Raw genomic sequence first — 26,677 nt, forward strand, 5'->3', positions numbered from 1 at the left:
CATAACACTGTTGGTGGCGGCGACATTCTGTTCCATAACACAATTGGTGGCGGTGTCACTCTGTTCATGACACTATTGGTGGTGGGGTCACTGTTCCATAACACTATTGGTTTCGGCGACATTCTGTTCATGACACTACTGGTGGCGGCGTAACTCTGTTCCATAACACTGTTGGTGGCAGCGTCACTCTGTTCCATAACACTATTGGTGGCGGCGTCACTCTGTTCATGACACTATTGGTGGTGGTGTCACTCTGTTCATGACACTATTGGTGGTGGCGTCACTCTGTTCATGACACTATTGGTGGTGGTGTCACTCTGTTCATGACTCTCTTGGTGGTGGCGTCACTCTGTTCCATAACATTGTTGGTTGCGGCGTCACTCTGTTCATGACAATAATGGTGGCGGCGTCACTCTGTTCATGACACTATTGGTGGCGGCATCACACTGTTCCATAACACTATTGCTGGCGGTGTCACTCTGTTCATGACACTATTGGTGTTGTCGTCACTTTATTCCATAACACTATTTGTGGCGGCGACATTCTGTTCATGACACTACTAGTGGCGGCGTCACTCTGTTCCATAACAATATAAGCGGCGGCGTCACTCTGTTCCATAACACTATTAGTGGCGGCGTCACTCTGTTCCATAACACTATTGGTGTCGACGTCAATCTTTACATGACACCATTCGTGGTGGCGTCATTGTGTTCCCTAACACTATATGTAGCGGCGTCACTCTGTTCATGACACTATTGGTGGCAGTGTCACTCTGTTCATGATACTATTTGTGGCGGCGTCACTCTGTTCCATAACTCTATTGGTGGCGGCGACATTCTGTTCATGACTCTACTGGTAGTGGCGTCACTCTGTTCCATAACACTATTGGTGGCGCCGTCACTCTGTTCCATAACACTATTGGTGGCGGCGTCCCTCTGTTCCGTAACACTATAGGCGGCGGCGTCACTCTATTCCATAACTTTATTGGTGGCGGCGTCACTCTGTTCATGACACTATTGGTGGCGGAGTCACTCTGTTCCATAACAGTATAGACGGCGGCGTCACTCTGTTCCATAACACTATTGGTGGCGGCTTCACTCTGTTCTATAAAACTACTGGTGGCGGCGTCACTCTGTTCCATAACAATGTTGGTGGCGACGTCACTCTCTTCATGACACTATTCGTGGCGGTGTCACTCTGTTCATGACACTATTGGTGGAGGTGTCACTTTGTTCATGACACTATTGGTTGCGGCGTCCATATGTTCATGACACTACTGGTGGTGGCGTCACTTTATTCCATAACACTATTTGTGGCGGTGACATTCTGTTCATGACACTACTGGTGGTGGCGTCACTCTGTTCCATAACACTATTGGTAGCGACGACATTCTGTTCCATACCACTACTGGTGGCGGCGTCACTCTGTTCCATAACACTGTTGGTGGCAGCGTCACTCTGTTCTATAACACTATTTTAGGCCGCGACATTCTTTTCATGACACTATTGGTGGCGGCAACATTCTTTTCATGACACTACTGGTGGCGGTGTCACTCTCTTCATGACACTATTGGTGGTGGCGTCACTCTGTTCATGACACTATTGGTGGTGGTGTCACTCTGTTCATGACTCTCTTGGTGGTGGCGTCACTCTGTTCCATAACATTGTTGGTTGCGGCGTCACTCTGTTCATGACAATAATGGTGGCGGCGTCACTCTGTTCATGACACTATTGGTGGCGGCATCACACTGTTCCATAACACTATTGCTGGCGGTGTCACTCTGTTCATGACACTATTGGTGTTGTCGTCACTTTATTCCATAACACTATTTGTGGCGGCGACATTCTGTTCATGACACTACTAGTGGCGGCGTCACTCTGTTCCATAACAATATAAGCGGCGGCGTCACTCTGTTCCATAACACTATTAGTGGCGGCGTCACTCTGTTCCATAACACTATTGGTGTCGACGTCAATCTTTACATGACACCATTCGTGGTGGCGTCATTGTGTTCCCTAACACTATATGTAGCGGCGTCACTCTGTTCATGACACTATTGGTGGCAGTGTCACTCTGTTCATGATACTATTTGTGGCGGCGTCACTCTGTTCCATAACTCTATTGGTGGCGGCGACATTCTGTTCATGACTCTACTGGTAGTGGCGTCACTCTGTTCCATAACACTATTGGTGGCGCCGTCACTCTGTTCCATAACACTATTGGTGGCGGCGTCCCTCTGTTCCGTAACACTATAGGCGGCGGCGTCACTCTATTCCATAACTTTATTGGTGGCGGCGTCACTCTGTTCATGACACTATTGGTGGCGGAGTCACTCTGTTCCATAACAGTATAGACGGCGGCGTCACTCTGTTCCATAACACTATTGGTGGCGGCTTCACTCTGTTCTATAAAACTACTGGTGGCGGCGTCACTCTGTTCCATAACAATGTTGGTGGCGACGTCACTCTCTTCATGACACTATTCGTGGCGGTGTCACTCTGTTCATGACACTATTGGTGGAGGTGTCACTTTGTTCATGACACTATTGGTTGCGGCGTCCATATGTTCATGACACTACTGGTGGTGGCGTCACTTTATTCCATAACACTATTTGTGGCGGTGACATTCTGTTCATGACACTACTGGTGGTGGCGTCACTCTGTTCCATAACACTATTGGTAGCGACGACATTCTGTTCCATACCACTACTGGTGGCGGCGTCACTCTGTTCCATAACACTGTTGGTGGCAGCGTCACTCTGTTCTATAACACTATTTTAGGCCGCGACATTCTTTTCATGACACTATTGGTGGCGGCAACATTCTTTTCATGACACTACTGGTGGCGGTGTCACTCTCTTCATGACACTATTGGTGGCGGCGTCACTTTGTTCATGACACTATTGGTGGCGGTGTCACTCTATTGATGACACTATTGGTGGCGGCGTAACTCTGTTCATGACACTATTGGTGGCGGTGTCACTCTGTTCATGACACTAATGGAGGCGGCGCCACTTTGTTCATGACACTATTGGTTGCTGCGTCAATCTGTTCATGACACTACTGGTGGCAGCGTCAATCTGTTCCATAACACTGTTGGTGGCGGCGTCACTCTGTTCCATAACAATACTGGTGGCAGCTAAACTCTGTTCTATAACACTATTGGTGGCGGCGTCACTCTGTTCCATAACACTGTTGGTGGCGGCGTCACTCTGTTCCATAACACTATTGGTGGCGGCGTCAATCTGTTCATGACACTATTGGTGGCGGTGTCACTCTGTTCATAACACTATTGGTAGTGGCGTCACTCTGTTCCTTAACCCTATTGGTTGCGGCGTCACTCTGTTCATGACATTATTGGTGGCGGCGTCACTCTGTTCATGACACTATTGGTGGTGGCGTCACTCTGTTCTATAACACTATTGGTGGCGGCGTCAATCTGTTCATGACACTATTGGTGGTGGCGTCACTCTGTTCTATAACACTATTGGTGGAGGCGTCACTCTGTTGCATAACATTGTTGGTGGCGGCGTCACTCTGTTCTATAACACTATTGGTGGCGGCGTCAATCTGTTCATGACACTATTGGTGGTGGCGGCACTCTGTTCCGTAACACTATTGGTGGCGGCGTCACTCTCTTCCATATCACTGTTGGTGGCGGCGTCACTCTGTTCATGACACTATTAGTTAGGGAATCACACAGTTCATGACACTATTTGTGGCGGCGTCACTTTGTTCAGGACACTGTTGGTGGCGGCGTCACTCTGTTCCATAACACTACTGGTGGCAGCTACACTCTGTTCCATAACACTATTGGTGGCGGCGTCACTCTGTTCCATAACATTGTTGGTGGCGGCGTCACTCTGTTCATGACACTATTGGTGGCGGCGTCAATTTGTTCATAACACTATTTGTGGCGGTGTCACTCTATTGATGACACTATTGGTGGCGGCGTCACTTTGTTCATGACACTATTGGTGGCGGTGTCACTCTGTTCATGACACTATTGGTGGAGGTGTCACTTTGTTCATGACACTATTGGTTGCGGCGTTCATCTGTTCATGACACTATTGGTGATGGCGTCACTTTATTCCATAACACTATTTGTGGCGGCGACATTCTGTTCATGACACTACTGATCGCGGCGTCACTCTGTTCCAAAACAATATAAGCGGCGGCGCACTCTGTTCCATAACACTATTGGTGGCGACGTCAATCTGTACATGACACCATTGGTGGTGGCGTCATTGTGTTCCATAACACTATTGGTGGCGGCGTCACTCTGTTCATGACACTATTGGTGGCAGCGTCACTCTGTTCATGATACTATTTGTGGCGGCGTCACTCTGTTCCGTAACTCTATTGGTGGCGGCGACATTCTGTTCATGACTCTACTGGTAGTGGCGTCACTCTGTTCCATAACACTATTGGTGGCGGCGACATTCTTTTCCATAACACTATTGGTGGCGCCGTCACTCTGTTCCATAACACTATAGATGGCGGCGTCCCTCTGTTCCGTAACACTATAGGCGGCGGCGTCCCTCTATTCCATAACTTTATTGGTGGCGGCGTCACTCTGTTCATGACACTATTGGTGGCGGAGTCACTCTGTTCCATAACAGTATAGACGGCGGCGTCACTCTGTTCCATAACACTATTGGTGGCGGCTTCACTCTGTTCTATAAAACTACTGGTGGCGGCGTCACTCTGTTCCATAACAATGTTGGTGGCGGCGTCACTCTCTTCATGACACTATTCGTGGCGGTGTCACTCTGTTCATGACACTATTGGTGGAGGTGTCACTTTGTTCATGACACTATTGGTTGCGGCGTCCATATGTTCATGACACTATTGGTGGTGGCGTCACTTAATTCCATAACACTATTTGTGGCGGTGACATTCTGTTCATGACACTACTGGTGGTGGCGTCACTCTGTTCCATAACACTATTGGTAGCGACGACATTCTGTTCCATACCACTACTTGTGGCGGAGTCACTCTGTTCCATAACACTGTTGGTGGCAGCGTCACTCTGTTCCATAACACTATTGGTGGCGGCATCACTCTGTTCCATAACACTGTTGGTGGCGGCGTCACTCTGTTCCATAGCACTATTGGTGGCGGCGTCACTCTGTTCCATAATACTATTGGTAACGGCGTCACTCTGTTCTATAACACTGTTGGTGGCCGCGACATTCTTTTCATGACACTATTGGTGGCGGCAACATTCTTTTCATGACACTACTGGTGGCGGTGTCACTCTCTTCATGACACTATTGGTGGCGGCGTCACTTTGTTCATGCCACTATTGGTGGCGGCTGTCACTCTGTTCATAACACTATTGGTGGAGGTGTCACTTTGTCCCCCGTATGAGAAGGCAGGAGGCAAACCGGGAGTCCCCCTAATATTTGACAAATTTAACACTATTGGTGGCGGCGTCACTCTGTTCAATAACACTGTTGGTGGCGGCGTCACTCTGTTCCATAACACTATTGGTGGCGGCGTCACTCTGTTCATGACACTATTGGTGGCGGCGTCACTTTGTTCTTGACACTATTGGTGGTGGCGTCACTCTGTTCAAAAACACTATTGGTGGCGGCGTCACTCTGTTCTATAACACTATTGGTGGCGGCGTCACTCTGTTCCATAACACTGTTGGTGGCGGCGTCACTCTGTTCTATAACACTATTGGTGGCGGCGTCAATCTGTTCATGACACTATTAGTGGCGGCGTCACTCTGTTCCATAACACTGTTGGTGGCGGCGTCACTCTGTTCATGACACTATTATTTAGGGAATCACACAGTTCATGACACTATTAGTTAGGGAATCACACAGTTCATGACACTATTTGTGGCGGCGTCATTTTGTTCAGGACACTGTTGGTGGCGGCGTCACTCTGTTCCATAACACTACTGGTGGCAGCTACACTCTGTTCCATAACACTATTAGTGGTGGCGTCACTCTGTTCCATAACACTGTTGGTGGCGGCGTCACTCTGTTCATGACACTATTGGTGGCGGCGTCACTTTGTTGATAACACTATTGGTGGCGGTGTCACTCTATTGAGGACACTATTGGTGGCGGCGTCACTTTGTTCATGACACTATTGGTGGCGGTGTCACTCTGTTCATGACACTATTGGTGAAGGTGTCACTTTGTTCATGACACTATTGGTTGCGGCGTTCATCTGTTCATGACACAATGGGTGATGGCGTCACTTTATTCCATATCACTATTTGTGGCGGCGACATAATGTTCATGACACTACTGGTGGCGGCGTCACTCTGTTCCATAACAATATAAGCGGCGGCGTCACTCTGTTCCATAACACTATTAGTGGCGGCGTCACTCTGTTCAATAACTCTATTAGTGGCGAAGTCAATCTGTACATGACACCATTGGTGGTGGCGTCATTGTGTTCCATAACACTATTGGTGGCGGTGTCACTCTGTTCATGACACTATTGGTGGCAGCGTCACTCTGTTCATGATACTATTTGTGGCGGGGTCACTCTGTTCCATAACACTATCGGTGGCGGCGTCCCTCTTTTCCGTAACACTATAGGCGGCGGCATCACTCTATTCCATAACTTTATTGGTGGCGGCGTCACTCTGTTCATGACACTATTGGTGGCGGCGTCACTCTGTTCCATAACAGTACAGACGGCGGCGTCACTCTGTTCCATAACACTATTGCTAGCGGCTTCACTCAGTTCTATAAAACTACTGGTGGCGGCGTCACTCTGTTCCATAACACTATTGGTGGCGGCTTCACTCTGTTCTATAAGAGTATTGGTGGCGGCATCACTCTGTTCCATAACACTGTTGGTGGCGGCGTCACTCTGTTCCATTACACTATTGGTGGCGGCGTCACTCTGTTCCATAACACTATTGGTAACGGCGTCACTCTGTTCTATAACACTGTTGGTGGCCGCGACATTCTTTTCATGACACTATTGGTGGCGGCAACATTCTTTTCATGACACTACTGGTGGCGGTGTCACTCTCTTCATGACACTATTGGTGGCGGCGTCACTTTGTTCATGCCACTATTGGTGGCGGCTGTCACTCTGTTCATAACACTATTGGTGGAGGTGTCACTTTGTCCCCCGTATGAGAAGGCAGGAGGCAAACCGGGAGTCCCCCTAATATTTGACAAATTTAACACTATTGGTGGCGGCGTCACTCTGTTCAATAACACTGTTGGTGGCGGCGTCACTCTGTTCCATAGCACTATTGGTGGCGGCGTCACTCTGTTCATGACACTATTGGTGGCGGTGTCACTCTGTTCATAACACTATTGGTGGTGGCGTCACTCTGTTCCTTAACCCAATTGGTTGCGGCGTCACTCTGTTCATGACACTATTGGTGGCGGCGTCACTCTGTTCTTGACACTATTGGTGGTGGCGTCACTCTGTTCCAAAACACTATTGGTGGTGGCGTCACTCTGTTCTATAACACTATTGGTGGCGGCGTCACTCTGTTCCATAACACTGTTGGTGGCGGCGTCACTCTGTTCTATAACGCTTTTGGTGGCGGCGTCAATCTGTTCATGACACTATTAGTGGCGGCGTCACTCTGTTCCATAACACTGTTGGTGGCGGCGTCACTCTGTTCATGACACTATTAGTTAGGGAATCACACAGTTCATGACACTATTTGTGGCGGCGTCATTTTGTTCAGGACACTGTTGGTGGCGGCGTTACTCTGTTCCATAACACTACTGGTGGCAGCTACACTCTGTTCCATAACACTATTGGTGGCGGCGTCACTCTGTTCCATAACACTGTTGGTGGCGGCGTCACTCTGTTCATGACACTATTGGTGGCGGCGTCAATTTGTACATAACACTATTTGTGGCGGTGTCACTCTATTGATGACACTATTGGTGGCGGCGTCAATTGTTCATGACACTATTGGTGGCGGTGTCACTCTGTTCATGACACTATTGGTGGTGGCGTTACTCTGTTCATGACACTATTGGTGGCGGCGTCAATTTGTTCATAACACTATTTGTGGCGGTGTCACTCTATTGATGACACTATTGGTGGCGGCGTCAATTGTTCATGACACTATTGGTGGAGGTGTCACTTTGTTCATGACACTATTGGTTGCGGCGTTCATCTGTTCATGACACTATTGGTGATGGCGTCACTTTATTCCATAACACTATTTGTGGCGGCGACATTCTGTTCATGACACTACTGATGGCGGCGTCACTCTGTTCCATAACACTATTGGTGGCGACGTCAATCTGTACATGACACCATTGGTGGTGGCGTCATTGTGTTCCATAACACTATTGGTGGCGGCGTCACTCTGTTCATGACACTATTGGTGGCAGCGTCACTCTGTTCATGATACTATTTGTGGCGGCGTCACTCTGTTCCGAAACTCTATTGGTGGCGGCGACATTCTGTTCATGACTCTACTGGTAGTGGCGTCACTCTGTTCCATAACACTATTGGTGGCGGCGACATTCTGTTCCATAACACTAATGGTGGCGCCGTCACTCTGTTCCATAACACTATAGATGGCGGCGTCCCTCTGTTCCGTAACACTATAGGCGGCGGCGTCACTCTATTCCATAACTTTATTGGTGGCGGCGTCACTCTGTTCATGACACTATTGGTGGCGGAGTCACTCTGTTCCATAACACTATTGGTGGCGGCTTCACTCTGTTCTATAAAACTACTGGTGGCGGCGTCACTCTGTTCCATAACAATGTTGGTGGCGGCGTCACTCTCTTCATGACACTATTCGTGGCGGTGTCACTCTGTTCATGACACTATTGGTGGAGGTGTCACTTTGTTCATGACACTATTGGTTGCGGCGTCCATATGTTCATGACACTATTGGTGGTGGCGTCACTTAATTCCATAACACTATTTGTGGCGGTGACATTCTGTTCATGACACTACTGGTGGTGGCGTCACTCTGTTCCATAACACTATTGGTAGCGACGACATTCTGTTCCATACCACTACTAGTGGCGGAGTCACTCTGTTCCATAACACTGTTGGTGGCAGCGTCACTCTGTTCCATAACACTATTGGTGGCGGCATCACTCTGTTCCATAACACTGTTGGTGGCGGCGTCACTCTGTTCCATAACACTATTGGTGGCGGCGTCACTCTGTTCCATAACACTATTGGTAACGGCGTCACTCTGTTCTATAACACTGTTGGTGGCCGCGACATTCTTTTCATGACACTATTGGTGGCGGCAACATTCTTTTCATGACACTACTGGTGGCGGTGTCACTCTCTTCATGACACTATTGGTGGCGGCGTCACTTTGTTCATGCCACTATTGGTGGTGGCTGTCACTCTGTTCATAACACTATTGGTGGAGGTGTCACTTTGTCCCCCGTATGAGAAGGCAGGAGGCAAACCGGGAGTCCCCCTAATATTTGACAAATTTAACACTATTGGTGGCGGCGTCACTCTGTTCAATAACACTGTTGGTGGCGGCGTCACTCTGTTCCATAACACTATTGGTGGCGGCGTCACTCTGTTCATGACACTATTGGTGGCGGCGTCACTCTGTTCTTGACACTATTGGTGGTGGCGTCACTCTGTTCAAAAACACTATTGGTGGCGGCGTCACTCTGTTCATGACACTATTAGTTAGGGAATCACACAGTTCATGACACTATTAGTTAGGGAATCACACAGTTCATGACACTATTTGTGGCGGCGTCATTTTGTTCAGGACACTGTTGGTGGCGGCGTCACTCTGTTCCATAACACTACTGGTGGCAGCTACACTCTGTTCCATAACACTATTGGTGGTGGCGTCACTCTGTTCCATAACACTGTTGGTGGCGGCGTCACTCTGTTCATGACACTATTGGTGGCGGCGTCACTTTGTTGATAACACTATTGGTGGCGGTGTCACTCTATTGATGACACTATTGGTGGCGGCGTCACTTTGTTCATGACACTATTGGTGGCGGTGTCACTCTGTTCATGACACTATTGGTGAAGGTGTCACTTTGTTCATGACACTATTGGTTGCGGCGTTCATCTGTTCATGACACAATGGGTGATGGTGTCACTTTATTCCATAACACTATTTGTGGCGGCGACATTCTGTTCATGACACTACTGGTGGCGGCGTCACTCTGTTCCATAACAATATAAGCGGCGGCGTCACTCTGTTCCATAACACTATTAGTGGCGGCGTCACTCTGTTCAATAACTCTATTAGTGGCGAAGTCAATCTGTACATGACACCATTGGTGGTGGCGTCATTGTGTTCCATAACACTATTGGTGGCGGCGTCACTCTGTTCATGACACTATTGGTAGCAGCGTCACTCTGTTCATGATACTATTTGTGGCGGGGTCACTCTGTTCCATAACACTATCGGTGGCGGCGTCCCTCTGTTCCGTAACACTATAGGCGGCGGCATCACTCTATTCCATAACTTTATTGGTGGCGGCGTCACTCTGTTCATGACACTATTGGTGGCGGCGTCACTCTGTTCCATAACAGTACAGACGGCGGCGTCACTCTGTTCCATAACACTATTGCTAGCGGCTTCACTCAGTTCTATAAAACTACTGGTGGCGGCGTCACTCTGTTCCATAACACTATTGGTGGCGGCTTCACTCTGTTCTATAAGAGTATTGGTGGCGGCATCACTCTGTTCCATAACACTGTTGGTGGCGGCGTCACTCTGTTCCATAACACTATTGGTGGCGGCGTCACTCTGTTCCATAACACTATTGGTAACGGCGTCACTCTGTTCTATAACACTGTTGGTGGCCGCGACATTCTTTTCATGACACTATTGGTGGCGGCAACATTCTTTTCATGACACTACTGGTGGCGGTGTCACTCTCTTCATGACACTATTGGTGGCGGCGTCACTTTGTTCATGCCACTATTGGTGGCGGCTGTCACTCTGTTCATAACACTATTGGTGGAGGTGTCACTTTGTCCCCCGTATGAGAAGGCAGGAGGCAAACCGGGAGTCCCCCTAATATTTGACAAATTTAACACTATTGGTGGCGGCGTCACTCTGTTCAATAACACTGTTGGTGGCGGCGTCACTCTGTTCCATAGCACTATTGGTGGCGGCGTCACTCTGTTCATGACACTATTGGTGGCGGTGTCACTCTGTTCATAACACTATTGGTGGTGGCGTCACTCTGTTCCTTAACCCAATTGGTTGCGGCGTCACTCTGTTCATGACACTATTGGTGGCGGCGTCACTCTGTTCTTGACACTATTGGTGGTGGCGTCACTCTGTTCCAAAACACTATTGGTGGCGGCGTCACTCTGTTCTATAACACTATTGGTGGCGGCGTCACTCTGTTCCATAACACTGTTGGTGGCGGCGTCACTCTGTTCTATAACACTTTTGGTGGCGGCGTCAATCTGTTCATGACACTATTAGTGGCGGCGTCACTCTGTTCCATAACACTGTTGGAGGCGGCGTCACTCTGTTCATGACACTATTAGTTAGGGAATCACACAGTTCATGACACTATTTGTGGCGGCGTCATTTTGTTCAGGACACTGTTGGTGGCGGCGTTACTCTGTTCCATAACACTACTGGTGGCAGCTACACTCTGTTCCATAACACTATTGGTGGCGGCGTCACTCTGTTCCATAACACTGTTGGTGGCGGCGTCACTCTGTTCATGACACTATTGGTGGCGGCGTCAATTTGTTCATAACACTATTTGTGACGGTGTCACTCTATTGATGACACTATTGGTGGCGGCGTCAATTGTTCATGACACTATTGGTGGCGGTGTCACTCTGTTCATGACACTATTGGTGGAGGTGTCACTTTGTTCATGACTCTATTGGTTGCGGCGTTCATCTGTTCATGACACTATTGGTGATGGCGTCACTTTATTCCATAACACTATTTGTGGCGGCGACATTCTGTTCATGACACTACTGATGGCGGCGTCACTCTGTTCCATAACACTATTGGTGGCGACGTCAATCTGTACATGACACCATTGGTGGTGGCGTCATTGTGTTCCATAACACTATTGGTGGCGGCGTCACTCTGTTCATGACACTATTGGTGGCAGCGTCACTCTGTTCATGATACTATTTGTGGCGGCGTCACTCTGTTCCGTAACTCTATTGGTGGCGGCGACATTCTGTTCATGACTCTACTGGTAGTGGCGTCACTCTGTTCCATAACACTATTGGTGGCGGCGACATTCTGTTCCATAACACTATTGGTGGCGCCGTCACTCTGTTCCATAACACTATTGGTGGCAGCGTCCCTCTGTTCCGTAACACTATAGGCGGCGGCGTCACTCTATTCCATAACTTTATTGGTGGCGGCGTCACTCTGTTCATGACACTATTGGTGGCGGAGTCACTCTGTTCCATAACAGTATAGACGGCGGCGTCACTCTGTTCCATAACACTATTGGTGGCGGCTTCACTCTGTTCTATAAAACTACTGGTGGCGGCGTCACTCTGTTCCATAACAATGTTGGTGGCGGCGTCACTCTCTTCATGACACTATTCGTGGCGGTGTCACTCTGTTCATGACACTATTGGTGGAGGTGTCACTTTGTTCATGACACTATTGGTTGCGGCGTCCATATGTTCATGACACTATTGGTGGTGGCGTCACTTTATTCCATAACACTATTTGTGGCGGTGACATTCTGTTCATGACACTACTGGTGGTGGCGTCACTCTGTTCCATAACACTATTGGTAGCGACGACATTCTGTTCCATACCACTACTAGTGGCGGCGTCACTCTGTTTCATAACACTGTTGGTGGCAGCGTCACTCTGTTCCATAACACTATTGGTGGCGGCATCACTCTGTTCCATAACACTGTTGGTGGCGGCGTCACTGTTGGTGGCGGCGTCACTCTGTTCCATAACACTATTGGTGGCGGCGTCACTCTGTTCCATAACACTATTGGTAACGGCGTCACTCTGTTCTATAACACTGTTGGTGGTCGCGACATTCTTTTCATGACACTATTGGTGGCGGCAACATTCTTTTCATGACACTACTGGTGGCGGTGTCACTCTGTTCATAACACTATTGGTGGAGGTGTCACTTTGTCCCCCGTATGAGAAGGCAGGAGGCAAACCGGGAGTCCCCCTAATATTTGACAAATTTAACACTGTTGGTGGCGGCGTCACTCTGTTCAATAACACTGTTGGTGGCGGCGTCACTCTGTTCCATAACACTATTGGTGGCGGCGTCACTCTGTTCCATAACACTATTGGTGGCGGCGTCACTCTGTTCATGACACTATTGGTGGCGGTGTCACTCTGTTCATAACATTATTGGTGGTGGCGTCACTCTGTTCCTTAACCCAATTGGTTGCGGCGTCACTCTGTTCATGACACTATTGGTGGCGGCGTCACTCTGTTCTTGACACTATTGGTGGTGGCGTCACTCTGTTCCAAAACACTATTGGTGGCGGCGTCACTCTGTTCTATAACACTATTGGTGGCGGCGTCACTCTGTTCTATAACACTATTGGTGGCGGCGTCAATCTGTTCATGACACTATTAGTGGCGGCGTCACTCTGTTCCATAACACTGTTGGTGGCGGCGTCACTCTGTTCATGACACTATTAGTTAGGGAATCACACAGTTCATGACACTATTTGTGGCGGCGTCATTTTGTTCATTTTGTTGGTGGCGGCGTCACTCTGTTCCATAACACTACTGGTGGCAGCTACACTCTGTTCCATAACACTATTGGTGGTGGCGTCACTCTGTTCCATAACACTGTTGGTGGCGGCGTCACTCTGTTCATGACACTATTGGTGGCGGCGTCACTTTGTTCATAACACTATTGGTGGCGGTGTCACTCTATTGATGACACTATTGGTGGCAGCGTCACTTTGTTCATGACACTATTGGTGGCGGTGTCACTCTGTTCATGACACTATTGGTGTCATGAACACTATTGTTCATGACACTATTGGTGTCATGAATCTGTTCATGACACTATTAGTGGCGGCGTCACTCTGTTCCATAACACTGTTGGTGGCGGCATCACTCTGTTCATGACACTATTAGTTAGGGAATCACACAGTTCATGACACTATTTGTGGCGGCGTCATTTTGTTCATTTTGTTGGTGGCGGCGTCACTCTGTTCCATAACACTACTGGTGGCAGCTACACTCTGTTCCATAACACTATTGGTGGTGGCGTCACTCTGTTCCATAACACTGTTGGTGGCGGCGTCACTCTGTTCATGACACTATTGGTGGCGGCGTCACTTTGTTCATAACACTATTGGTGGCGGTGTCACTCTATTGATGACACTATTGGTGGCGGCGTCACTTTGTTCATGACACTATTGGTGGCGGTGTCACTCTGTTCATGACACTATTGGTGGAGGTGTCACTTTGTTAATGACACTATTGGTTGCGGCGTTCATCTGTTCATGACACAATGGGTGATGGCGTCACTTTATTCCATAACACTATTTGTGGCGGCGACATTCTGTTCATGACACTACTGGTGGCGGCGTCACTCTGTTCCATAACAATATAAGCGGCGGCGTCACTCTGTTCCATAACACTATTAGTGGCGACGTCAATCTGTACATGACACAATTGGTGGTGGCGTCATTGTGTTCCATAACACTATTGGTGGCGGCGTCACTCTGTTCATGACACTATTTGTGGGGGGGTCACTCTGTTCCATAACACTATCGGTGGCGGCGTCACTCTGTTCCGTAACACTATAGGCGGCGGCATCACTCTATTCCATAACTTTATTGGTGGCGGCGTCACTCTGTTCATGACACTATTGGTGGCGGCGTCACTCTGTTCCATAACAGTACAGACGGCGGCGTCACTCTGTTCCATAACACTATTGCTAGCGGCTTCACTCAGTTCCATAAAACTACTGGTGGCGGCGTCACTCTGTTCCATAACAATGTTGGTGGCGGCGTCACTCTCTTCATGACACTATTCGTGGCGGTGTCACTCTGTTCATGACACTATTGGTGGCGGCGTCACTCTGTCCATGACACTATTGATGGCGGCGTCACTCTGTTTATGAATCTATTGGAGGCGGCGTCACTCTGTTCCATAACACTGTTGGTGGCGGCTTCACTCTGTTCATGACACTATTGGTGGCGGCGTCAATCTGATCATGACACTATTAGTGGTGGCGTCACTCTGTTCCATAACACTACTGGTGGCGGCGTCACTCTGTTCCATAACAATATAAGCGGCGGCGTCACTCTGTTCCATAACACTATTAGTGGCGACGTCAATCTGTACATGACACAATTGGTGGTGGCGTCATTGTGTTCCATAACACTATTGGTGGCGGCGTCACTCTGTTCATGACACTATTTGTGGGGGGGTCACTCTGTTCCATAACACTATCGGTGGCGGCGTCCCTCTGTTCCGTAACACTATAGGCGGCGGCATCACTCTATTCCATAACTTTATTGGTGGCGGCGTCACTCTGTTCATGACACTATTGGTGGCGGCGTCACTCTGTTCCATAACAGTACAGACGGCGGCGTCAATCTGTTCCATAACACTATTGCTAGCGGCTTCACTCAGTTCCATAAAACTACTGGTGGCGGCGTCACTCTGTTCCATAACAATGTTGGTGGCGGCGTCACTCTCTTCATGACACTATTCGTGGCGGTGTCACTCTGTTCATGACACTATTGGTGGCGGCGTCACTCTGTCCATGACACTATTGATGGCGGCGTCACTCTGTTTATGAATCTATTGGAGGCGGCGTCACTCTGTTCCATAACACTGTTGGTGGCGGCCTCACTCTGTTCATGACACTATTGGTGGCGGCGTCAATCTGATCATGACACTATTAGTGGTGGCGTCACTCTGTTCCATAACACTACTGGTGGCGGCGTCACTCTGTTCCATAACACTATTGGTGGCGGCGTCACTCTGTTCCATAAGAGTATTGGTGGCGGCGTCACTGTGTTCATGACACTATTGGTGGCGGCGTCACTTTGTTCATGACACTATTGGTGGTGGCGTCACTCTGTTCCCTAACACTATTGTCGGCGGCGACACTCTGTTCATGACACTATTGGTGGCGGCGTCACTTTGTTCATGACACTATTGATGGCGGTGTCACTCTGTTAATGACACTATTAGTGGCGACGTCACTTTGTTCATGACACTATTGGTGGCGGCGTCACTTTGTTCATTACACTATTGGTGGCGGTGTCACTCTATTGATGACACTATTGGTGGCGGCGTCACTTTGTTCATGACATTACTGGTGGCGGTGTCACTCTGTTCATGACACTATTGGTGGCGGCGTCACTTTGTTCATGACACTATTGGTTGCGGCGTCACTCTGTTCATGACACTCTTGGTGGTGGCGTCACTCTGTTCCATAACACTATTTGTGGTGGCGTCATTCTGTTCATGACACTATTGGTGGCGGCGTCACTCTGTTCCATAACACTACTGGAAGCGGCGTCAAACTGTTCCATAACACTATTGGTGGCGGCGTCAATCTGTTCCATAACACGATTGGTGGCGACGTTAATCTGTACATGACACCATTGGTGGTGGCGTCATTATGTTCCATAACACTATTGGTGGCGGCGTTACTCTCTTCATGACACTATTGGTGGCGGCGTCACTCTGTTCATGATTCTATTTGTTGCGGTGTCACTCTGTTCATGACACTATTGGCTGTGGCGTCACTCTGTTAATGACACTATTGGTGGTGGCGTCACTCTGTTCCTGACACTTTTGATGGTGGCGTCACTCTGTTCCATAACACTATTGGTGGCGGCGTCAATCTGCTCATGACACTATTGGTTCATACGTCAGGCTGCGAGCAGCCACGTCCAACAGCCTGGTTGACCAGTCCGGCAACAAGGAGGCCTGGTCGACGACCGGGCCGCGGGGACGCTAAGCCCCGGAAGCACCTCAAGGTAACCTCAAGGTATTGGTGGTGGCGTCACTCTGTTCCATAACACTATTGGTATCGGCGACATTCTTTTCATGACACTACTGGTGAGGGCGTCACTCTGTTCATGACACTATTGGTTAGGGATTCAATCAGTTCATGACACTATTTGTGGCGGCGTTACTTTGTTCAGGACACTATTGGTGGCGGTGTCATTCTGTTCATGACACTATTTGTGGCGGCGTCACTTAGTTCAGGACACTATTGGTGGCGGTGTCACTCTGTTCATGACACTCTTGGTGGTGGCGTCACTCTGTTCCATAACACTATTTGTGGTGGCGTCATTCTGTTCATGACACTATTGGTGGCGGCGTCACTCTGTTCCATAATACTACTGGTAGCGGCGACATTCTGTTCCATAACACAATTGGTGGCGGTGTCACTCTGTTCATGACACTATTGGTGGTGGGGTCACTGTTCCATAACACTATTGGTTTCGGCGACATTCTGTTCATGACACTACTGGTGGCGGCGTAACTCTGTTCCATAACACTGTTGGTGGCAGCGTCACTCTGTTCCATAACACTATTGGTGGCGGCGTCACTCTGTTCATGACACTATTGGTGGCGGTGTCACTCTGTTCATGACACTATTGGTGGTGGCGTCATTCTGTTCATGACACTATTGGTGGTGGTGTCACTCAGTTCATGACACTCTTGGTGGTGGCGTCACTCTGTTCCATAACACTGTTGGTGGCGGCGTCACTCTGTTCATGACAATAATGGTGGCGGCGTCACTCTGTTCATGACACTATTGGTGGCGGCATCACACTGTTCCATAACACTATTGGTGGCGGCGTCACTTTGTTCCATAACACTGTTGGTGGCGGGGTCATTTTGTTCTATAACACTATTGGTGGCGGCGTCAATCTGTTCATGACACTATTGGTTCATACGTCAGGCTGCGAGCAGCCACGTCCAACAGCCTGGTTGATCAGTCCGGCAACCAGGAGGCCTGGTCGACGACCGGGCCCCGGGGACGCTAAGCCCCGGAAGCACCTCAAGGTAACCTCAAGGTATTGGTGGTGGCGTCACTCTGTTCCATAACACTATTGGTGGTGGCGACATTCTTTTCATGACACTACTGGTGAGGGCGTCACTCTGTTCATGACACTATTGGTTAGGGAATCAATCAGTTCATGACACTATTTGTTGCGGCATCACTTTGTTCAGGACACTATTGGTGGCGGTGTCACTCTGTTCATGACACTATTGGTGTCGGCGTCACTTTGTTCATGACACTATTGGTGGTGGCGTCACTCTATTGATGACACTATTGGAGGCGCCGTCACTTTGTTCATGACACTATTGGTGGCGGTGTCACTCTGTTCATGACACTATTGGTGGAGGTGTCACTTTGTTCATGACACTATTGGTTGCGGCGTCAATCTGTTCATGACACTATTGGAGGCGGCGTCACTCTGTTCATGACACTATTGGTGGTGGCGTCACTCTATTCCATAACACTATTGGTGGTGGCGACATTCTGTTCATGACACTACTGGTGGCAGCGTCACTCTGTTCATAACAATATAAGCGGCGGCGTCACTCTGTTCCATAACACTACTGGAAGCGGCGTCAAACTGTTCCATAACACTATTGGTGGCGGCGTCAATCTGTTCCATAACACGATTGGTGGCGACGTTAATCTGTACATGACACCATTGGTGGTGGCGTCATTATGTTCCATAACACTATTGGTGGCGGCGTTACTCTCTTCATGACACTATTGGTGGCGGCGTCACTCTGTTCATGATTCTATTTGTTGCGGTGTCACTCTGTTCATGACACTATTGGCTGTGGCGTCACTCTGTTAATGACACTATTGGTGGTGGCGTCACTCTGTTCCTGACACTTTTGATGGTGGCGTCACTCTGTTCCATAACACTATTGGTGGCGGCGTCAATCTGCTCATGACACTATTGGTTCATACGTCAGGCTGCGAGCAGCCACGTCCAACAGCCTGGTTGACCAGTCCGGCAACAAGGAGGCCTGGTCGACGACCGGGCCGCGGGGACGCTAAGCCCCGGAAGCACCTCAAGGTAACCTCAAGGTATTGGTGGTGGCGTCACTCTGTTCCATAACACTATTGGTATCGGCGACATTCTTTTCATGACACTACTGGTGAGGGCGTCACTCTGTTCATGACACTATTGGTTAGGGATTCAATCAGTTCATGACACTATTTGTGGCGGCGTTACTTTGTTCAGGACACTACTGGTGGCGGTGTCATTCTGTTCATGACACTATTTGTGGCGGCGTCACTTAGTTCAGGACACTATTGGTGGCGGTGTCACTCTGTTCATGACACTATTGGTGTCGGCGTCACTTTGTTCATGACACTATTGGTGGTGGCATCACTCTATTGATGACACTATTGGAGGCGCCGTAACTTTGTTCATGACACTATTGGTGGCGGTGTCACTCTGTTCATGACACTATTGGTGGAGGTGTCACTTTGTTCATGACACTATTGGTTGCGGCGTCAATCTGTTCATGGCACTATTGGAGGCGGAGTCACTCTGTTCATGACACTATTGGTGGTGGCGTCACTCTATTCCATAACACTATTGGTGGCGGCGACATTCTGTTCATGACACTACTGGTGGCGGCGTCACTCTGTTCCATAACAATATAAGTGGCGGCGTCACTCTGTTCCATAACACTACTGGAAGCGGCGTCAAACTGTTCCATAACACTATTGGTGGCGGCGTCAATCTGTTCCATAACACTACTAGTGGCGGCGTCACTCTGTTCCATAACACGATTGGTGGCGACGTTAATCTGTACATGACACCATTGGTGGTGGCGTCATTGTGTTCCATAACACTATTGGTGGCGGCGTTACTCTGTTCATGACACTATTGGTGGCTGCGTCACTCTGTTCATGATACTATTTGTGGCGGTGTCACTCTGTTCATGACACTATTAGCTGTGGCGTCACTCCGTTAATGACGCTATTGGTGGTGGCGTCACTCTGTTCCTGACACTATTGGTGGTGGCATCACTCTGTTCCATAACGCTATTGGTGGCGGCGTCAATCTTTTCATGACACTATTGGTTCATACGTCAGGCTGCGAGCAGCCGCGTCCAACAGCCTGGTTGACCAGTCCGGCAACAAGGAGGCCTGGTCGACGACCGGGCCGCGGGGACGCAAGTCCCCGGAAACACCTCAAGGTAACCTCAAGGTATTGGTGGTGGCGTCACTCTGTTCCATAACACTATTGGTGGCGGCGACATTCTTTTCATGACACTACTGGTGAGGGCGTCACTCTGTTCATGACACTATTGGTTAGGGAATCAATCAGTTCATGACACTATTTGTGGCGGCGTCACTTTGTTCAGGACACTATTGGTGGCGGTGTCATTCTGTTCATGACACAATTGGTGTCGGCGTCACTTTGTTCATGACACTACTGGTGGTGGCGTCACTCTATTGATGACACTATTGGAGGCGCCGTCACTTTGTTCATGACACTATTGGTGGCGGTGTCACTCTGTTCATGACACTATTGGTGGAGGTGTCACTTTGTTCATGACACTATTGGTTGCGTCGTCAATCTGTTCATGGCACTATTGGAGGCGGCGTCACTCTGTTCATGACACTATTGGTGGTGGCGTCACTCTATTCCATAACACTATTGGTGGCGGCGACATTCTGTTCATGACACTACTGGTGGCGGCGTCACTCTGTTCCATAACAATATAAGCGGCGGCGTCACTCTGTTCCATAACACTACTGGAAGCGGCGTCAAACTGTTCCATAACACTATTGGTGGCGGCGTCAATCTGTTCCATAACACTACTAGTGGCGGCGTCACTCTGTTCCATAACACGATTGGTGGCGACGTCAATCTGTACATGACACCATTGGTGGTGGCGTCATTGTGTTCCATAACACTATTGGTGGCGGCGTCACTCTGTTCATGACACTATTGGTGGCGGCGTCACTCTGTTCATGATACTATTTGTGGCGGTGTCACTCTGTTCATGACACTATTGGCTGTGGCGTCACTCTGTTAATGACACTATTAGTGGTGGCGTCACTCTGTTCCTGACACTATTGGTGGTGGCGTCACTCTGTTCCATAACACTATTGGTGGCGGCGTCAATCTGTTCATGACACTATTGGTTCATACGTCAGGCTGCGAGCAGCCGCGTCCAACAGCCTGGTTGACCAGTCCGGCAACAAGGAGGCCTGGTCGACGACCGGGCCGCGGGGACGCTAAGCCCCGGAAGCACCTCAAGGTAACCTCAAGGTGTTGGTGGTGGCGTCACTCTGTTCCATAACACTATTGGTGGCGGCGACATTCTTTTCATGACACTACTGGTGAGGGCGTCACTCTGTTCATGACACTATTGGTTAGGGAATCAATCAGTTCATGACACTATTTGTGGCGGCGTCACTTTGTTCAGGACACTATTGGTGGCGGCGTCACTCTGTTCATGACACTATTGGTGGTGGCGTCACTCTATTCCATAACACTATTGGTGGTGGCGACATTCTGTTAATGACACTACTGGTGGCGGCGTCACTCTGTTCCATAACAATATAAGCGGCGGCGTCACTCTGTTCCATAACACTACTGGAAGCGGCGTCAAACTGTTCCATAACACTATTGGTGGCGGCGTCACTCTGTTCATGACACTATTGGTGGCGGTGTCACTCTGTTCATGACACTATTGGTGGAGGTGTTACTTTGTTCATGACACTATTGGTTGCGGCGTCAATCTGTTCATGACACTATTGGAGGCGGCGTCACTCTGTTCTTGACACTATTGGTGGTGGCGTCACTCTATTCCATAACACTATTGGTGGCCGCGACATTCTGTTCATGACACTACTGGTGGCGGCGTCACTCTGTTCCATAACAGTATAAGCGGCGGCGTCACTCTGTTCCATAACAATATAAGCGGCGGCGTCACTCTGTTCCATAACACTACTGGAAGCGGCGTCAAACTGTTCCATAACACTATTGGTGGCGGCGTCAATCTGTTCCATAACACTACTAATGGCGGCGTCACTCTGTTCCATAACACGATTGGTGGCGACGTCAATCTGTACATGACACCATTGGTGGTGGCGTCATTGTGTTCCATAACACTATTGGTGGCGGCGTCACTCTGTTCATGACACTATTGGTGGCGGCGTCACTCTGTTCATAATACTATTTGTGGCGGTGTCACTCTGTTCATGACACTATTGGCTGTGGCGTCACTCTGTTAATGACACTATTGGTGGGGGCGTCACTCTGTTTCTGACACTATTGGTGGTGGCGTCACTCTGTTCCATAACTCTATTGGTGGCGGCGACATTCTGTTCATGACTCTACTGGTGGTGGCGTCACTCTGTTCCATAACACTATTGGTGGCGGCGACATTCTGTTCCATAACACTATTGGCGGCGGCGTCACTCTGTTCCATAACACTATTGGTGGCGGCATCACTCTGTTCCATAACACTATAGGCGGCGGCGTCACTCTATTCCATAACACTATTGGTGGCGGCGTCACTCTGTTCATGTCACTATTGGTGGCGGCGTCACTCTGTTCCATAACAGTATAGACGACGGCGTCACTCTGTTCCATAACACTATTGGTGGCGGCTTCACTCTTTTCCATAACACTACTGGTGACGGCGTCACTCTGTTCCATAACTATGTTGGTGGTGGCGTCACTCTGTTCATGACACTATTGGTGGCAGTGTCACTCTGTTCATGACACTATTGTTGGTGGCGTCACTTTGTTCCATAACCCTATTGGTGGCGGCGTCACTCTGTTCCATAACACTGTTGGTGGCGGCGTCACTCTGTTCATGACACTATTGGTGGCGGCATCAATCTGATCATGACACTATTAGTGGTGGCGTCACTCTGTTCCATAACTCTGTTGGTGGCGGCGTCACTCTGTTCATGACACTATTGGTGGCGGCGTCAATCTGATCATGACACTATTAGTGGTGGCGTCACTCTGTTCCATAACAATGTTGGTGGCGGCGTCACTCTGTTCATGACACTATTGGTGGCGGCGTCAATCTGTTCATGACACTATTAGTGGTGGCGTCACTCTGTTCCATAACACTACTTGTGGGGAAACTCCAGGCAGCTATTCTCTTTTTTAAATAGACTTTAATAAGATAAAGTTCTGTCTTATTTATTTTTCTTAGTAAGTAAGAATTAATTGAGTGAACTGTATGTACTTGTAAACTGCCTGAAATTATCTCACATTATGGGGGGGGGACAATTGGTAGCCTCAAGCACTTTGAGATGGCTCCTTCTTAAACTACCAATTGTTTACCCTTTATAATATTATAATACCACATGTGGTGTTTCACTTATCATTATATCATACCACATATGGTGGTCTAATCTATTAGTAATAATTACTAATTATGACTACTAATACTACTATACTAAAATGGCTTAGCTGAGCCTGTTGTTGGGGCCTGCTAAGGCGTGTAGGTGAAGCATCAAGATGGGTGTGGCACTGCCTCTTTGTGCCACGTAATGGCTACCGGTGGGGAGTACTAGGCTTGGCAAACAAGTAGTTAATTATGTGTATGGACCAACTGTCTGCACAGATTCTTGGTGCTCCTATCACAATTTACCTGTATGGGATGCAAGGAATTAATCAAAGTTCCCTAAACATATCAATTACAGGTATGACATGAAATGTGAGGGCTGTAATGGAGTACACGTACATTGTGTTTGTTTTCTTCATACATCGTGACCGACTTATTTATAAACCAAAATATGTGTACACTATAATTTCAAATACAATACTTGATAAGCCGGATACGGTCGTTGTTGTGATGTTAATAGGCTGTATTGCTGGTTGTTGACACGTAATTGGGGTGTCTAGTTGATTTCACCAGCTCTAAAGCCTAGCACAGAGTAGGGCTGTTTTGTTATTGTTGTGGAGTGGGAGCGTCGGTCTCTCTTTGGGGCCACGCCCTCAGCCTGGTTCACTTCTCAAAGTAATTTTACATTAACAAAGGAACCTAGCTACATTTTGGTGTTAATAATTATATTCAGTCTTGTTGATTACTTTTTTGTTAAATCTAGATACAAAACTATTCTATAAACATCATTAGAACATTGAAATATACGTGTTGTCTATGACGTCACGGGATATCCCATTTTCTTTCCTGAAGGGAAAACGAAAAAAGGGTGATACTATGTTATGTGTGTGTGTGTGTATGTGTGTCGGATTTCCGACATAATTCCGGGGGGGGGGGGGGGGGGGGGAAGAACACGGGTCGAAGTCCCAGTAAGGACTGCGATCACTTATTCTTCTCCTTCAGAATTATAGTGCTGCTTTAATTTGAGTTTACATTGTTGTGCAGCAGTCCATTGGGGACGTATGTCCCGTACTGGCGTATCAGGTGCTGGAAGTCGTTGCAAGTCTTCTTTCCTGGCCAGTTCTAAAGGTACTAATTTCTCTAAAGTTTTGAGAGTAGTGATGCCTCGGCATTTTACTTTCACTATTCTCAAGATGCCCTGCCTGTCTGGATGAACAGAGACTAATTGACCTGTAGGCCACTCTGAGTGTGGTCCATCACTATCCACCAGAACTATGTCACCAGGGTTCAAGTTAATTCTGTTATAGGGATTGTTTGCCCCATAATGATCTTCCCTCAGAGCTGTAAGGTATTCACGAGTCCATACGTCATTCCACCGACTTATCACCCTTGAAAGATGTTTGAAATGTTGAGCCAAATCACTCTCTTTGACATATGAAGGATCCTCTGGTTCCTCGTCCGTAAGGGACACAAGTGTTTTGAGAGGTCTCCCATACATCAGATGAGCTGGACTTAATGGTTCACGCTGCAAAACTTCATCAGAGAGGTAGGTAAGTGGTCGGTTATTAACTCGTGCTTCTATCTCTATGATTACTGTTTGAAGCTCCTGTAGGTCAATCCTTTGGTGGTGTAGGTTTTTCCGTAGGGAACGTTTCACCGTACCAACCATGCGTTCATAGAAACCTCCGTGCCATGGTGCTCTGGGAGGTATGAATTTCCAATGGCACTGCCGTTGAGTTAGGGCTGGTCATACCTTTGGGTGTGTCCAGATTTTCCTCAGACATGCTTCTCCTGCCACTAAGTTGGACCCATTGTCTGAAATCATTAACTTAGGACAAGATCTACGTGAAGCAAACCTGCGGAAAGCCTGTAAGAATGCTTCGGCACTCATATCGGGAGTCACTTCTAGATGGACTGCCCTTGTTGTGGCACAAGTAAAAAGACAGATATAGGCTTTTACTGGTTTCTTGTCTTTAGTGCCTGTTAGTGTTAGTGCTCCTGTGAAATCTACTCCTGTTGTCTCAAAGGGACGAATATGTACGACTCGTTCCTTCGGAAGTGGAGGAGGGCCAGGATATGGACACACTCTGGCATCGTATCTCCGGCAAACAACACAGGATTTGATTATGGATTTTACTGTCTGTCTACCTTGGGGTAGCCAGTACTGTTGTCTTAAGTCCGTGAGAGTATCTAATACCCCACCATGCAGAGTGCAGTATTTGTGTATATGTAACACAATTAGTTTGCTTACTATGTGGTGACGAGGGAGCAATATTGGAGTTTTTGCTTCCAGATCTATGTCAGCATGCTGTAAGCGTCCTCCGCATCTTATCAAGTTATAATTGTCAGTGTCTAACCAGAGACCCAGATCATGTTGTAGCTTCTTAGGAACATTGTCAAATTCTGTCCCGAATGTGTCGATCTGAGCTCTTTTGACCCAGTACCTTAGGGCACTAGGGAATTTATGCTTGATTCCCATTTTCTTTAGAAAATCAAACACTACTTGGGTGACACCTATAAGTTTGTTCAGTTCAGAGTACCGAGCAGGATCAATTACCAAAGTCCGAGGTAGTTCCGGGTTCTCAGTGGGAACAGTGAGATTGGTCACAATGACTTGTGGCTTTTGTTCAGGCCACTGGTCGCTGATTAGGCACTGAGGTCCATTGAACCACATCTCTGCCTTTGTTAATTGCCGTAAAGTCAGGCCTCGGGAGAGATAGTCAGCTGGATTCTCTTTAGTAGGTACATATCTTAGTTTATACCCTGCTGACAACTCTCGTATTTCCTTAACGCGGTTACTCACATAAGGATTCTTACTGTTATTGTTTTTAACCCACTGTAGCACTGCCTCATTATCTGACCATACTACTGTTTCTTTAAAGTGGATGTGGCTTAAGGCCTTGATCAGATAATGAGCCAATCTTACGCCTAGCAGTAAGGCTGTTAATTCCAGTTGTGGCAGTGATCTTTTCTTTAAAGGTGCCACTCTGGCCTTTGATGTGAGCAAATTGGCTTGCCCATTTGAGACCAGGTAAGCTACTGTACCATAAGCCTTTCCTGAGGCATCACAAAATACATGCAGCTTAATTGGTTCCTTTTCATTTACTACTGTGTTCCTAGGAAACTTGACAGACTTTAGGATACTTAAATCTTTCACTAACCCTTGCCATTTTTCTTGTAGGGCAGGTGTTAGAAAATCATCCCAGCCTATCTTTTGTTGCCAACAATCTTAAATCAACTTCTTCCCATTAATTAGTATTGGACTTAATAGTCCTAATGGGTCGAAGGGTTTACTGACTTGTAATAGCAATTTCCTCATTGTTAAGTTAGTGGTATCTGTCTCCACTGACTTGATTGTCAGCTGATCGGTTGTCGTGTTCCATTGGACACCTAGTACCTTTGTCATCTCGGGTACTTGGTAGTCGGGAAATTCAGT

At 48.2% G+C, this 26,677-nt stretch overlaps 1 protein-coding gene across 1 annotated transcript in view; it reads right to left on the reverse strand.

Moving 5' to 3' along the window:
- The window catches only part of LOC138365943 (uncharacterized), a 53,215-nt gene extending 29,551 nt beyond the window's left edge, over positions 1–23,664 (reverse strand). Inside the window, exons 1-3 of the mRNA XM_069326654.1 lie at positions 23,641–23,664; positions 21,815–22,000; positions 20,616–20,796 (exon numbers count right to left, since the gene is read on the reverse strand). Coding sequence (XP_069182755.1) covers positions 20,616–20,796; positions 21,815–22,000; positions 23,641–23,664 — 391 coding nt within the window. The remainder of the gene's footprint in view (positions 1–20,615; positions 20,797–21,814; positions 22,001–23,640) is intronic.
- Between the last annotated feature and the right edge of the window lie 3,013 nt (positions 23,665–26,677).

The sequence above is a fragment of the Procambarus clarkii genome, chromosome 18, assembly GCF_040958095.1.
Source record: "Procambarus clarkii isolate CNS0578487 chromosome 18, FALCON_Pclarkii_2.0, whole genome shotgun sequence".
NCBI lineage: Eukaryota > Metazoa > Arthropoda > Malacostraca > Decapoda > Cambaridae > Procambarus > Procambarus clarkii.